The sequence below is a fragment of the Dermacentor silvarum genome, chromosome 8 (assembly GCF_013339745.2).
Source record: "Dermacentor silvarum isolate Dsil-2018 chromosome 8, BIME_Dsil_1.4, whole genome shotgun sequence".
Taxonomy (NCBI): domain Eukaryota; kingdom Metazoa; phylum Arthropoda; class Arachnida; order Ixodida; family Ixodidae; genus Dermacentor; species Dermacentor silvarum.
This window is the reverse complement of record NC_051161.1, coordinates 169,255,474-169,271,811: the sequence shown is the minus strand read 5'-3', so window position 1 is coordinate 169,271,811 and position 16,338 is coordinate 169,255,474. Positions and strand designations below refer to the sequence as shown.

The following is a 16,338-nucleotide window of genomic DNA, read 5'->3' as shown; positions in this document are numbered from 1 at the left end:
AAGTATAACTGCTATTTCGTCGACAGAGGTCGTCGAAACGCCAGCTTTCAGGAAATGCTCATTGAACTTATTAGCAAGCAGTGCACCCGAGCATGGTTCATCTTCTATCATAAGCTCCGATATAACAGATTTGTCATCTTTAAGCATGAGGTCATTTACCGTTTTCCATACTTTTTTCGAGTCACTGGATACGTTAGTAAACATGTGTAAACATATTTTCATATTATGCGGCACGTGCATGCTTAATATCTGAGCCTAATTTATTTCTCATTTTTTATATTTGACTAATGTGTCTAAGTTTTTTGTTTGGCTAAATCAACTGAATAGCTTGTCACGCTCTTTTATTCTCCTCAAAAGGCCTGAATTTAGCCTCGGCTTCCTGGATTTCTGGTGTTTTCTAACTGATACCATAGAAAATGCAATGTCATAAAGTTCTTTGATAATACGTAAAAAGAGGCCATATGAAGCCACGGGGTCTTTCATTTCCATTACAGGGTTCCAGTTAGTACCTGCTACTAAACGTTTAAAAACTTCAATTTTGTCCGTAGATATTATTCTGCACGTGACGGATGTATTTTGTGTACTTTTGTTATGTCTGGTCAAGTAGGGCGTGAAAAAAAGAAAAAAAAAGTTAATAGATCACTTAAATCAGCTATCAGTACCAGTGCATCGCATTCACGTGGCTGGTGGTTGGTAAAACACAGATCTAGCAAGGTTTCAGAGGCATCCGTAATTCTTGTCGGTATGTTAATTACATTTTGATATCCAAAAGAACAGAAAATATCACTGAGATTTCGCTTATTTCCCGTTGTTGATAATAAGTCGATGTTGACGTCACCACAAAAGATCGCAGGTAGTCCGGACGGACAACAGTACTCTAGAACGCTTTCAAGATAAATTAAAAACGCGGTAACAGAACCAGAAGGGCGTCTGTACACAAGCACAACAATTGTGCCCATGCATTTATTCATTAGACATTGATAGTCAGCATCAATGTTTGAGTATTCTGAGTTTGTTTCATAATAGAGTTGGTTTGTGACATAAATAGCCAGACCACCTCCCCTTCTGTTTCTTCGCGATATCGTATTACAATTGTATCCAGGGAAATGCTCATCAGGGCAATCATCAGAACACCAGGTTTCTGTGAATGTTAAAATGTCGAAATTGTGATCGAGTGTATCCAAAAACAGGCCTACGGACTCTTGTTTGTGTCTTAAACTTCGCGTGTTTAAATTTAGCAGAGACAGCTGCTTTACATCCTTCATAGCTTTCAGTTGCTGAAAAGAAGCAGCACCAAAATAGCCATGCAACCGAGAGAGCGAAGCCATGGGCTAGGTTGATATACAAAGAACAAAACAAAGCAGATAACATTAGAAACTATCGCACACCTTCCAGATCCTCGGCTGTTCTTATTCTAACAATGCGATGACGTGAGCTTCGCCGCATAAACATCTTACCATCTTTAATCCAAGGAAACCGATAATCCAGTTCGCGGGCTTTACATCTCATCTGCTGAAATAGCTTTTTGTTTTGCGCAGTCAGATTTTCATTGAAGAAGATCTTCAACTTTGCTTTTCTTAGATCTGTTCCGCATTCCGCATCCGTTCCGCATTCGAGAACGTTGCCGTTCTCGAATACGGCCAGTCGCACTGGCCGTTCCCTAAAGTGGAGGAGATTCGAATACTCGGTCTCTTCATTAATCAACATCGCAAGGCAGACACAACTCTTGCCAAACTCCGCAAGGTCGGCGACCAGGTGGGCCGGATGGTTCGCCGCGTTTCCAACAAGCGAGGAGGGTTGCGAAGTAAGGATGCGGTGCTGCTCGCACATGCCTTCGTAACTAGTAGAGTACTGTACTCGACTCCATACCTACGCTTACGGAAACATCACGAAGATTGCTTGGAGGTTGTACTCCGCAAAATGCTCAAGAGAGCCCTCGGCCTCCCGATCTCGACTTCCAACGCGCGTCTTCTCGCGTTGGGGGTGGTGAACACCTATCGGTAACTTTGCGAGGCGCATCTCGTTAACCAATACACGCGTCTCGCCCAGACCGTGTCCGGTCGCCGCCTCTTGGACCGGTTACATATTAAACATGACCCCTATACGATGGAAAGGGTTCGAGTGCCCGAACTGTGGAGACGCGCCCTCTACGTTCGACCCATTCCAACTAAGATGAACAAGGAGGACCATAATGGCCGGCGCCAGGCGCGGGCGGATGCCTTGCACCGCCACTATGACTCTAAGAAACACGTCTTCTACGTCGGTATTGCAGGCCCCAACCACTCCAGGGGGGGATGGTACACGCGGCTGCAATCATACACGAGGAAAAACAAGTGGACGGCTTCTCGTTCAAAGCACCCAGCCCAACGCACGCAGAGGAGGTGGCGATCGCCCTCGCAGCCTCCCATCCCGACACTAAATTCATCCTCACAGACTCCCGCGGAGCCTGTCGTAACTTTCAATTCGGATGGATCACTCCTCTCGCTGACAAAATTCTTCGCCGCAGTATTCGTGACTGCGATTCCAATTCATCGCTCAATCATGTGGGTCCCCGGCCACCAAGGAATGCCAGGTAACGAAGCCACCCATGAGGCAGCCCGCGCACTCACTTACCGGGCACCAGGCATCACTTGGGAGGACCTTGACCCAGATCACAGCCCTCTTCTTTCTTTTAAAGACATTACTGAGCACTATCGTGCCGAACACCGGCGTTACCCGGTTCCTATGGAGGGACTGGGTAAAGTTGGCGAACCAACTCTCCTTAGGCTCTTTACAAACACTTGCTGTGCCCGGCGGTTCTCAAGCACTTTGATACTTCTTTTCATCGCCTATGCTCATTCTGTGGCGAGGTGACCGACACCTTCTACATGGTTTGGGCATGCCGGCAAAATTCTTCTCTCCCCCCGTCACCCCTTCCCCTACCCGAGAGGACTGGGAGGCGGCCCTGCTCAGCTGCCAGGAACTATCGGCCCAACAAGCCCTAGTTCGGCGGACCTGGGCAGTGGTCAAGACCAACGGGGTCCCGGAATGAGGGACTCCGCCCAGTATTGCAAGGGGCGCGACCCACTAGAGGCCTATCCCGCAGCACCTCTCTGTATATATAGCTCAATAAATGTGTAGCGCCCACCGACGCTGCAACGCGGGGCGCTTTGGTCGGCGCTCCCAACCGGTGCCTTCGCGCCGACTGTCAAGGAAGTAAACAATAAAAAGAAATGCAGCGCGTGCTCGAAGCGCAAGCTCGGCACGCGCAGTGTTGTTCCAGGAGCTTGAGACGCTGGTCGTCGCGGCCTCCGCTTGGCTGGCCGCCTTCTTAGTAGGAACGACGGCGCGGCTCGTTCGCCGCCGTCACGTCCCTCCTACAATGGTGACCCGGACGTGATCGGCCACGACGCGCACCGGCCACGGCGCTCACCAAGCCACGGCGCTCACCGGCAACGGCGCTAACCAGGCCACGGTACGAGCACGCCGGCCACGGTGCGAGCACGCCGGCCACGGTAGGAGAACGCCGGCCATGGTGCGAGCGCGTGGTCACGGTACGAACACGCCGGCCACGCGGAGCGGTGACACGTCAGCTACTCACTCCTCGGACCATGGCCCTGTGCATAGTGATGACTGGCCTGACCCTGGCCCTGATGGTTCGGACGACTTCTACGAGGACCAGTTTCGGCTCGGGAACGCCAACAACCTACGGCCCGCGGCCCCTTACGATGCGGACCGTCAGCGGGCTCTGCTCAAGGGACCGTTCCACCGGGCGCCCGTGCAGCAGCTAAGCCTCGCTATTCCTACCAACGATCCGACGCCGTGTTCGATACTGGCAAGCTGCAGCGCCGTAAGTCACCGCAGCCGTGACCTCGTCCTTGAGTGTCTGCCTCGGCTGCGGGAGATCGTGGGTTCGAAACCAGGCGGCCACCGGTTACCCACCGGAATACAAATCGAGCACAAGCGACCCCCGGCCAGACGCCCGGCTTTCTTCAGGGGTGCTCGCTTGGGAGAAGCTCCACTTAACCCGCCGTCCCCGTCGGGGGATTACTTTCGAACAACCCTGCAGCCTGCAAAGGTGGTTACAACCCGGCCTGCGCGGCTCCATGCACCTCGAGTGATGCATCGATGCGCAGCCCACTGCGCGCGCAATCCCGCACACTGGTAACCTCCTCCCAGGGGCCCACAGCTCTCGCGCCTGTACAAGGACTACGCCACAATCACCTGGACCATCAACGGCCGTCTCCTGAAGAACCTCATCGACCGCTCCACCCTAAGCACCGTGAAGAACGACGGCCCCGTTAAGGTCTCCAAGATCGCCATCAACCAGTTGGAGAGGCTTCGCTCCGACAACGGCAAGTTCGTCTTTGAATGCACGGCTCTATCGACGTGCCGGTCACCACGGCAACCATCGCGCTTGGTTCCATCTTCGAGGACACGTGCACGAGCAACGCCCAGCGCGAGCCTCGCGGGGCCTCGTGCAGCCAGGGCCGCTACCTCTACAAGCCATCCGAGCCCGTGAGTCTCAAGTCCAAGCACTGACCTGCCGCACCGCCACCGGCCTCGGCTAGCCCTGCGACTACTCCGAGCAGTGCGTCTTCGCCCAGCTGAACGGCGTCTGCACGGACCATCTGATCGGCGACTGTGCTCTCGAGTTTGTCCGCTCGCTGGACGGCAAGACCTGCGACAAGCTACAGACCACCGCCGGAAACGCATTGGACAGCCCTGCAAGGCCAACAGCGAATGCCACACTGCCGGAGCCGCTTGCCTCAAGGACGTCTGTGCGTGCGCCAGCCACAGGTGCACCTAAAATGCAGGCTGGAGTACAAAGATCCGACTTGGCTTCTCTCACTTCCTTCATCGACGTTCCGTCTGGGCGGGGAGCCCTGTAGCGCCCACCGACGCTGCAACGCGGGGCGCTTTGGTCGGCGCTCCCAACCGGTGCCTTTGCGCCGACTGTCAAGGAAGTAAACAATAAAAAGAAATGCAGCGCGTGCTCGAAGCGCAAGATCGGCACGCGCAGTGTTGTTCCAGGAGCTTGAGACGCTGGTCGTCGCGGCCTCCGCTCGGCTGGCCGCCTTCTTAGTAGGAACGACGGCGCGGCTCGTTCGCCGCCGTCACGTCCCTCCTACAAATGCTTTTCACCACCATCCCTAAATGAAATGCGACTACGGACATCCATGGGTGCATTTTTACCCATTGTTATGCTGACTCATTATTTAGCTTATGAGGTGCACTGTCTGCCTCGTATCCCAAATGGGCAGCAAGCGGAGGCCCCTTCGATACAGCATGCGTAAACAACCGTCTCGTTCAGCTGCCAACGATGTCATACTTCACGGCATAGGCGTTTCAGCGAGACAACTACGCGTTCTCTAAATGAACGATCATACGCGCAATGTCCTAATCTATGTCTACTTTACGGAATGCTAATTGTGTGCATGGCGAGAATACGAACAATGATAAGCAGGTTGCACCACAACGCTCCCCTATACTATGGTCTCCCGCTCGCTGTTTTCGAAGGTTTGTGGTCGCTCATATCAGCGCGACCCAGAGTGATGTAACGGTGCTTACATGCACAAAATATGCGTGTTTTGATATGTTCTGACATTAATTGATGTCACCGATGAGCGGCTATCTCAAGAGAACGACGAGTGGTCGCTGTATACCTGCCCATGTAAACAAATGCACCGGTCGGTGCTTTGGACTGTCGGTGGCGTTCTTGCGGGATACAAATGCGGAAAATCGTGCTCCAAATTGAGAATGCAAAGCGGTCCCCTGAGAAGGGGTAAAACACGTAACACAGCAAGCAGCACGTATAACAATCAGTGGTTAGGGCTACTCTTGGTCTTCATGTTGCAGCGCGATATGTTGCGCATGGGCGCTGGCTGGCTCTAGTGGTGGCGGGTCGAATGCGGACGGCGATTCGTGGCTATTGAATTCGTCTGAATCATAAATGTCACTGTTTGACAGATCCGAATGGGTGGTGCAGCTTACAATGTCACCCGAAGGTCTCTGAAGGTCCGGCGCGGTCATGAATAAGCTGAGCGTCTGCTCTTCGCCGGTTTCGTTCACTCCGCGGGCGAGACCAGCATGCGTTGCGTGCCTTGCCCGCCGGGGGTACACTCATGACGTCACATGCAGAGGTTCGCTCGGCCGCTTGGTCAGGTATCGGTTTCGTTTTTGCGCTTTTTTGCTTATTTAAAATTATTTTCGAATTTGTGGAACAATTCTCCTATCAGGCGCGTCACAGGAGGGTCTCGGGAACCTAAATATTTTATTAGCTAGACATGGTAAAAAAATCGCCGGAGTTGCCCTTTAAGGTCCAAGACCAGGACAACCTTGTCGTTATGGGGGCATTCGATGGGGTCTAGGACTTTACGATTAAGTTGGAGGACAGCCTGTGCGGATCTGTGGGGGCGAAACGCGAACATGGTGTCCGCAAATGTGTTATGGTCTTCCATGAAAGTAGACAACCGGTCCCGCACCATCATCTCCATTAACTTGCCCACACAAGAGGTGAGAGAGATGGGGCGGAGGTTGTCCATATTTACGGCTTTGCCAGGTTTAGGAATAAAGGTGACAAGAGCTGTCTTCCAATCTATAGGGAGGGGCACGTCTCCCAGCCAGATAGAATTGAAGTATGCTTGAATTGAAGATAGAATTAAAGTAACTGAATTGAAGTGAATTGTAAGTCGAGTCTGGCAGGTTTGCCAGGAGCTTGACTGTAATTTTGTACCGTCCAGGTGCAGTGCCACGTTTCATTTTGGCAAGGGCTGCCTTCAGGTCGTGGAGCTGGAAAGGTTGATCCAGCTCGTCATTCTCAGACCCTGAATATGAGTACGCCGTCCCTCGGGTATCCTGGGTAGTGCACAGGTATTGGTGCCTGAGCTTGTGTGCTGAGTTGTGTGCTAGCTGAGTTGTGCTAGCTGAGTTGTGCTAGCTGTGTGAGTTGTGTGCTAGCTTGTGTGCTGAGCTTGTGTGCTAGCTGAGTTGTGTTACCAGCAAAGCCGTGGATGGCGCGCTGCAAGTGTTTCTGCGTTTCAGTGCGGGTTTGTGTGGGGTCAATGAGGACGCGAAAAAGACGCCAAGTGTTTCGGCTGGACATTTGTCGCGCAGCCGTATTGCAGCGGCTAACCCAGTGTGAGTCGGCGAGCTGGGCCGCATACTCTGCCGCCTTCTGGGTAAACTCTGCTATGCAACATTTTAGTTTCATATTGTGTTTCTGTTGGCGCCATCGACGGACGAGGCTGTGTCGGGCTTCCCAAAGGTGGAGGAGGTGGTTATCTACATCCGAGACCGCCTCTGAGAGTTTGATGTGTGTTTCCGTAGAAGGCAAGCTAGAAACAATTGCTGGGACCAGGCCTGGTAGCCGTGCGTGTGTATGGCAACAGTGTCCTGTCAATTTTGTCTGAATTTCGTCCAATCTGGGATGTGGGCTTGTTTGAAGGGTCGTGCCATGGGGCGTGTGCGAATGGTTGTGTTGATGAGGCAGTGGTCGCTACCGAGGGTTTCCTCAGTATTGACCTAGTCGGCGAACTGAATGTTACGTGTAAAGGCCAAATTCGGACAGGTCTCCCTGGTCACGGAGTTGCCAATCCAAGTTGCGTGGACAGGGTCAGTGTGAAGGGTGAGGCCCAGCGTGAACGTAAGCTCCGCCAACTTGTGGCCACGCTTCTCTTCACGGCGGTACACCCAGACCCAACTGGGGGCATTGAAGTCGCCCACAATCAGGAGGGGTTCCCGGCCCGCAACTCTCAGCGCACGACTGAAGAGGTCCGCGAATGAGGCGTTTTGGAGTTTGGGAGAGCAGTACACGTTGAGGATGTGAATGGATGGGTCCTGTTTGCGGAGCGGGAGGAGAGTCACCATTACGTAGGAATAGTCGGTTTGGAGGTCAAGATCGACCTTGTTAGCTGTATAATTTCGATTGACGCAGAGGCAGGACGAGGGGTACTGCTGGAACGTCGAATAGTTCGTAAGGGTAGCGTCCTTCCCTGGCTCTTGGAGGGCAACTACCGCGGGCTCAAAGGTTGAGAGGAAAAGTCGGAGGTCCGCGAGCGGAGGCGCCGACAGTTCCACTGGGTTATGATGATGGGGGACGCCGATTTGGAGGGGGCAGAACGCCTAACTTTAGGGGTTCCCGCCTGGGTTAGGTTGGGCGTTAAGAGTGAGTGGAGCTGCCCTAGAGCCAGTAGGCAGGATTAGAGTTTTGACATCTAGGCCTGCCAGGGTGCAGTCTTCGTCATCGCCAATGTCTACAATTCGACGCGAAAATGTGGAGGGGCTGCCGGATACGTCCCTAAGAAGACCCGCTTTGCGCAGCGTGCGGAGATGCGCAGCGACAGCTTGATTAACTGTACTCGTGATCAGCTCATACATTTTCGCAAACATCTGGGCCATCGCGGTGTCGATCAGGAGCTCCATTTTTGCGCTGAGACGCGCCTCCATAGTCTCAAAAGAATCATGGCCCGACGGGTTCGGCAGCGTAATCCCACTGTCCATGGACTTCGCATTGGAGGCGGAGGGGGAGGTAGGAGCAGACGGTGCGTTGGAGAGCTGAGCCTCAAGGCTCGCAATTTTAGCGCGGCGAGGCTCCGTGTGCTTACGAATCTCCTCAGCAATTAAAGTAGGAGAGGGAGGGGGATTGGAAAGGGGAGGCTGCCCCACCGGGGACCGCTCACCTGTTTGCCATATTTCAATGCGTTCGCCCAGGCACCGGCTCCCGCATCGTTTTGCTGCTATTGCTGCTGGCCGCGGCTACCCTTGCCGTCGTGTGGTGGCAGTTTCTGCGCCGCTTGGCCCTTGACGTCACCTCCACGTGGTGGTGCCTGCTGCGTTGTGACGTCGACATGGCGTGATCCGCCGCACGAGAACGCCGCATGATGACGAGTCTTCTTCCCCGACTTGGGGAGACCGCTCTGCTGAGGGGTGGGCATCTGGGGTTTTCTGTACTTGGCGGTACATTCGCGCGAGTTAGTGGCGTGGCTTCCTCCACAGACGGCGCACTTTGGGTTGCACTCGTGACGGGTACGCACCCCCTCCACTAGCTGTGCCTGCTGTCCACACAGGCCGCACTTTGCATTGGCTGGGTTGGGACACGAATCAGCCCGGTGTCCAACGGTGCCACACAGTAAGCAGGCTGGAATGGTCCGGTAGTAGGGTTGAACGAAGGTGATTTCCGAGTTGTAATGAATGTAGCGAGGCTTGACTCTGCAGCAAAGGTGAGTCGAGCCTTCTTCGATGTGCCGAATTTGCGGATATCCCAGAGTTCGCATGCGCGCCACTGCAGAGCCCTGCGAGGAAATATGCGTTTGTAGAACACAAGCTTCAGCTAGGCAACTCTACTTTGGAGGCCCAGCTGGTCGAAATCATCCCGAATAATTGGCTTAAGTGTAGCATCTTCATACTGAATGTCTACAGTACCCCTCGGAATCACAAGCAGGCGTTTTCCTCGGTGATCGCAAAGGCGGCTGCCCTAGCGAGCAAGTTGCCGCTCGTAGCTGTCGGGGACTTTAATGCACACCACCCGGCCTGGGGATATCCAAAGGCCACTGTTAAGGGGAGAAACCTGGTTCAAGCTATGACGGATTGTTCCTTAGAGCTGGTCACGGACCTTCAGTTCCCAACTAGGGTGGGCAGCTCTGTTGCGAGAGACACCACTCCAGATCTAGCATTTACCAAAAACGCGGCGGGCGTACAGTGGGCTAACCTGCAGGAATACCTGGGAAGTGATCACTTTATCCTCTCGGTCACCCAGGAAACCCGGGTGCCTCCGCCTAGGGAGTTCAGGGTGACGGACTGGGACGAGTTTAGAAAGCTCCGCAAGGCTGATCAGACCGAATATGGCACGTTGAAGGACCTCTTCTCGCGATTAGCAGAGGATGCTCTCCTCGCAACCAAGACGGTCCAGACTGACTTACAGGTGGATGCAATGGACTCACGTCTTGCGCATCTGTTGGAGGCTAAAAAATCACTGGTTGAGAAATGGCGCACGCAGAAGCTCAATAGGAGGCTGCGGAAGCGCATATCGCTCCTCAATAAAGAAATCGAGGACTATTCTCAGGAACTGTCTAGGCAGCAGTGGAATGAAGCTTGCTCAAAAGTAGACGGGCAGATGCGGCATCGTAGGCCGCCAGTGGCACGCGCCGAAGAACGTCGATCACAGCACGTGCCTGGACGCCTTGTAATTGCGCATGCTCCAGTCGCTTGGCGCGGGTATAAAGCCACTACAGCCTCTTGAATAAACGTTCATTCTTGTTCGCACAACTAGGTGTCATGCTTTCCACGCTTCCTACAGTTACTACAGTGGCGACGAGGATGGGATGCAGGGTGGACGCACTTCGTCACTGAGACCGTTGGAATGGCATCGCGACCGCTGGTTTTCGACGACGCTGCGAGCATCTGGAGCACGTACCGTGTCCGGCTAGAAGCTTACTTTGAGGGTAATGAAATAACAGACGCTGGAAAACGTCGTGCCCTGCTGGTGTCATCGTTGAGTGACAGTGTCGTCCGAGTCTTGCAAGGTCACCAGCCGGCAGTCTCCATCAACTCCCTGACGTATGACGACGTTCTAAAATGCCTGGAGGAACATTTCAACCCTCAGGCAAACGAAATAGCAGCAAGCTATGCCTTCCTTATGCGAAGACAGGAAGAGCAAGAAAGCGTCCGGGACTACCTTGCGGTACTAAGAAGACTGGCCGCAAATTGTAACTTCGGGGCGACGCTGGACCGTATGCTGCGGGACCGCATCGTTTGCGGGATCCGAGATGAAGAAACGCGCCGGTACTTACTGGCGCGTCAGAAATTGACCCGCGAAGAAGCCGAGGAATTCGCCTTAGCTTCTGAGAAAGCGAATGAAGACGCTCGTGGCATGCGGGATACTTACGCACGGGCTGAGAGCGGCGTTGTCAATATGGTAGACCAACAGCAGCAAGGAAGACACTGGAGGAAGAATTACAACCCGCCAAGTCACAGTTTTTCGTGCAACAGATGCAAAGGGGCCCATGGAACGGCATCATGCCGACATCGCAATTCTGTATGCCACCAATGTGGCAAAAGAGGGCATATCGCAAGAGCTTGCAAAGGAGCTTACGCACACACACCAGGAGCATTTGCTGTCGAAGGAACGGAATGCGAAAATGAAGAAGAGATGTTGTATGCTCTCGTCGCGCACAACTCGGCCAACAAGAACAAGGTGCAGCCAATTGAGCACGTTTTTACGTGGGAGGGCCGCAGGCTGCGAATGATTGTCGATACAGGGTCACCGGTAAGCGTAATTCCTAAGAGTTTGTATAAGAAGCATCGCAAGTGGTGGCCTGCTGTACAGAAAACGTCGCTGCGCCTTTCATGTTTTCTGGGACCGTTGTCAGTCTTTGGCAAACTGGATATGACGGTGCAGTTTGGATCAGCTACGGTGAACAGTTCGCTGGTAGTGGTGGATCATCGAGGGCCCCTCCTGTGCGGGAGAGATACGATAGAGGCATTTCGCAAAGCGGTTGTGTCCCTTTTGGAAGAAGGAGCGTCGTTGTCCGTGAATGTTGTTCACGGCGACACCCAGTTAAGCGCGCTGGAATTTTCGGACATACTTCAGAAGCTCGGGTGCTGTAGGGGACCGCCGGTGAAGCTGTACCTTAAAGATGGAGCACAACCCCGGTTTTGCAAGGCTCGTACAGTTCCGTATGCCATGAGAGCGCAAGTAGCTGCCGAAATCGACAGGCTCGTGGGAGAGGGAGTGTTGTCACCAGTTAGCGTGGCTGAATGGGCAACACCAGTAGTGCCTGTAGCGAAGAAGAACGGGGACATCCGGCTGTGCGGAGATTTTAAACTGACGGTCAACCCAGCGACACGAGTAGAGCAGTATCCGCTACCAAAAATTGACGATATTTTTGCAGCGCTATCAGGAGGTGAGGTATTCAGCACTCTCGACTTACGGAATGCTTACAACCAGCTGCCCCTCGATGAAGAAGCCAAGAAGATAGTTGTGCTGAATACACACAAGGGCCTCTTCTGCTACAACCGCTTAGCGTTCGGCATTGCCTCTGCGCCGGCGCTGTTTCAACGTCGCATAGAAGCGGTGCTACACGGCATACCAGGGGTCAAAGTTTACCTGGACGACATTATTGTAGCAGAAAAAGCACACGACGCACCAGTACTGCGGCAAGTGTTCGAACAGCTACGGGCGAACGGTCTCACGCTGAACAGGGAGAAGTGTCGGTTCCGGGAAAAGGAAGTCGCATTTTTGGGGCACCGAATCGATGCAAGGGGCCTTCACCCGCTGCAGGACAATTTGGAGGCAGTGCTAGCGGCGCCGCCACCGACATCGGTAAGGCAGCTAAAAGCATTCCTGGGACTGGTCACGTATTACTCCAAATTTCTGCCGAACTTGTCGTCTACTTTGGCGCCGTTATACCGACTGTTGTCTAAAGGAGCGTCATGGTGTTGGTGGCCCGCACAGGCGGCAGCATTCCAAAACACAAAGCGCGCCATGAGCACGGCAAACTTTCTCGTGCTTTACGATCCTCGGAAACCCCTGCGGCGGGAGTGCGACGCGTCTGCAGAGGGAATAGGCGCAGTTTTGTCTCACCGCATTAACGGGGTGGATCATCCGATTGGGTTCCACTCGAGAACACTTACGTCAGCGGAACGCAATTATTCCCTATTAGAGAAAGAGGCCCTAGCACTCGTCTTTGGCGTTGTCAAGTTTCGAGATTATCTATTTGGCAATAGATTCACCCTTGTTGCTGATCACTGGTTTGTTAGGTCCAGACAAACCAATTCCGCAAATGGCAGCGGCAAGGATTCAACGTTGGGCGCTGCTCTTGGCCGCTTATCAGTACGACTTTGAATATCGAAAAGGGGAGCTAAGTGCAAATGCAGACGCTCTGAGCCGCTTGCCTCTGCCGGTGCGCGAGAAGGGCTGTGAAAATGCGCTGGCCGAATATGTCCTGCATGCGCAGGCGCTCGATGATTTTGCTTTGTCTGTGCAGAAAGTGTCCGACTACACCAACAAAGACGACGTACTCCAGCAAGTGAAGACGTGGATCTTACGAGGCTGGCCCAGGCGTCTGGGTTTGGAACAACAGTGGTACCAACCATATTTTGCACGGAGACATGAATTGGCTGAAAGTAAGGGGGTATTATACTGGGGTCACCATGTGGTGTTGCCCGAAGCGGCTCAGGCATTTGTTTTGAAAGAGTTGGACGACACACACCCGGGCATGACTGCAATGAAGAATATCGCGCGCTCAATATTTTGGTACCCAGGGTTGGACAAGGATATTGAGAAGCTGGTAAAACGGTGTCCCCAATGTGTGCAGTGCTTGCCCATGCCCACAGCGCAGGTCCCGGCAAACTGGCCGAAGACGAACAGACGGTGGTGCCGTTTACACATGGATTTTGCTGGTCCCCTGGAAGGGCATATGATCTTCGTTCTCGTAGACGCGGAGACTAAATGGATAGAGGCGGTGCCCCTGAGGACTGCGACGGCGGCAACTACAGTAGACACACTTAGGTGTATTTTCGCACGCTTTGGCCTGCCACGGACTGTCATGTCGGATAATGGTCCGCAGTTCACTAGCGCTGAGACAGCGCGGTTCTTCCGGGAAAATGGGGTGCGCCACATAACGACTGCCCCATACTACCCTCAATCGAACGGGTTGGCGGAAAGGGCAGTACGCACCATCAAAGAGGGTTTAAAGAAAAGCCAAGCGGGAACTTTGCAAAGTCGACTTGCCAAATTTTTGTTACGTTACAGGACCACACCCACCCGAGAAGAGCAGTCGCCCGCGGAAATGCTGTTGGGATTCCAACCTCGAACTCGCCTAAGCACCTACTTCGAAGAGGAGGATGGAGCGGGCAAGAGTGCTACCGTCAACGGCGCCCCGAGTAACAGAGTGCAGCAATTTGTTCCTGGAACACAAGTGTGGACTCGACAGTATAATCAGCTTGGTCAAAGGTGGCTACCGGGAACCGTGACGACTGTGGAAGGCCAGCGTTTGTTAACCGTCGACACGCCAAAAGGGGTGCAGCGAAGGCACGTCGATCAGGTACGACCACGCGAATCGTCGACGCCGTTTAAGAAGGAACATTGCGAAACACAGTTCGCCGCAGAGCAAGCTTCGCAGGAAAGGCCATCCTCATCTGGTGACACCCAATCAACAAGCAGCCAAGCCCTGCAAGCTGGGCAGCCCGAGATGGGAGCGTCTGGAGGTTGCATCGAGCCCACAGCGAGCCCAGTGTCTACAACGAAACCTATTCCTCTCAGACGCTCAACCCGCACTCGTAAGCCCCCGGACAGGCTCTTACTTAGAGGGGAGGAAGTGCGGCATCGTAGGCCGCCAGTGGCACGCGCCGAAGAACGTCGATCACAGCACGTGCCTGGACGCCTTGTAATTGCGCATTCTCCCGTCGCTTGGCGCGGGTATAAAGCCACTACAGCCTCTTGAATAAACGTTAATTCTTGTTCGCACAACTAGGTGTCATGCTTTCCACGCTTCCTACAGTTACTACAGCAGATGCGCACCGGGGGTAAATGGAACCTCTTGAAGGTGCTTCTCGATGAGACTAATTCCAAAGGTAACCAGAGCTTGGCAATCGACCGATTGGTCCAAGCACAGAGGAGCGGTGGGGTCTATGACACGACTCTACTTACGGAATTGGCGGAGCGATACCTTCCGGTTGGCCCCGTAGGGGACTGGGATTACCCGGACTACCGGGGAGGGCCGCTGGAGGCAGTCGACTCGCCCTTTACGAAACTTGGGATCGAAGAGGTGCTTCATGAACTTAACAGTCGCTCAGCCCCTGGCCCTGATGGAATCACGAATAGGCTGCTGCGTAATCTTGATGATAAGCCCATTGCTAAGTTAACCGAGGAGCTCAATCTCCTATGGGCAGAAGGCCGCGTTCCGGAAGGCTGGAGGACCGCCTCGGTGGTACTCATTCCCAAACCGGGCAAGGCACTCGCCAAGGAGAACCTACGTCCCATCTCCCTTACCTCTTGCGTGGGGAAGGTGATGGAACATGCGGTATAAAATAATCTTTCCACATAACATGGTAGGCTTCCGGCCGGGTCTCTCCACCCAGGATGTGATGCTCTTGATTAAGAGGCAAATTATCGACCGACAAACCCGAGATATTCGGGGAGTATTGGCCCTTGACCTCGCCAAGGCATTCGATACCATTTCACATAAGTTCGTCCTGGAGGCGGTCGAGAGCATGGGGCTGGGACCAAAGTTCCACGCCTATGTTCGTGCCTTCCTCCGGGACCGCACAGCAACCATAAAGATTGGCCAATTAAAATCGCAGGCCTTTACCCTGGGTGCGAGGGGCACGCTGTAGCGAGCGGTCATTTCGCCTCTCTTGTTCAACATAGCCATGAAAGGCCTCTCAGAGCGTATTTCCACTGTAGCGAATACCAACCACGCCCTATAGGCGGACGACATTACTGTCTGGTGCATGGGAGGTTCGGATGCTGAGGTGGAGGAGGCGCTTCAGTCGGCACTCTCTATCACCGAAAGTTTTCTGGAGGGTACGGGGCTTCGACTCTCCCCCTCCAAATCGGAGTTGCTGCTCTACAGACCGGTTCAGCCCGGGAGGAGGCCCTCCACGCCGCTTGATCAGGTACAGATTACGCTAACCACAAGGGACGGGCTGTCGATTCCCAGAGTCAACTGCATTAGAGTGCTCGGCTTGCTTCTTGAGTCCAACGGCAGGAATTCACAGGTTTTGGCCCGCATCACCTCCAAGACGGAGAACATGCTCAGGCTGACTTTAAGGGTCTCAAACCACAGGGGAGGGCTGAGGGAGAGCAATCTCCTTCGGCTCTACCACGCGTTCCTCATGAGCCGTATTAATTACGTCGCATCGGCACTGAATTGGTCTAAAAGCGAAGAGGATAAACTAGACACTTTAATGCGAAAAAGTATCAAAAGGGTGCTGGGACTCCCCGTGAGCACCGGCACGGACAGGCTCATGAGCCTGGGCATGCACAACACCCTATCGGAGGTTACTGAGGCACAGAAACTAGCTCAGGTCACGCGGCTCTCCTCCACCAAGGCTGGGCAGCGTCTCCTACAGTCGCTGGGCTGCCGTCATATGGGCAGCACCGAACAGAAGGTGTTTTTAACACAGACAGTGAAGGCTACCTACGAGGTGGAACCCTTCCCGCGTAACGTGCATCCGCAGTACAATGTTGGCCGGCGAAAGGCACGGGCCAGGTCTCTGCTTGACTTCGTAGCTAAATCCCCGGGAAAGGTGGCTTTCCTTGATGCGGCGCAGTATGGCCGCTACGATAGCTTTGCGGCCGTGGTTGTTGATCATCGCGGTCGCGTACTCAACTCAGCTTTCGTTGGTAAGGTGTCT

The 16,338-nt window shown here is 53.8% G+C and overlaps 1 protein-coding gene across 1 annotated transcript; it reads left to right on the top strand.

The window, feature by feature from the left end:
* The first annotated feature begins 9,559 nt into the window (after positions 1–9,559).
* Positions 9,560–14,423, top strand: LOC125947771 (uncharacterized protein K02A2.6-like). Its single transcript, XM_049673046.1, has 4 exons — positions 9,560–10,103; positions 11,349–12,301; positions 12,966–14,024; positions 14,103–14,423. Exons 1-4 carry the CDS (start codon positions 9,560–9,562, stop codon positions 14,421–14,423), a joined length of 2,877 nt encoding a protein of 958 aa, XP_049529003.1.
* The last annotated feature ends 1,915 nt before the right edge of the window (positions 14,424–16,338 follow it).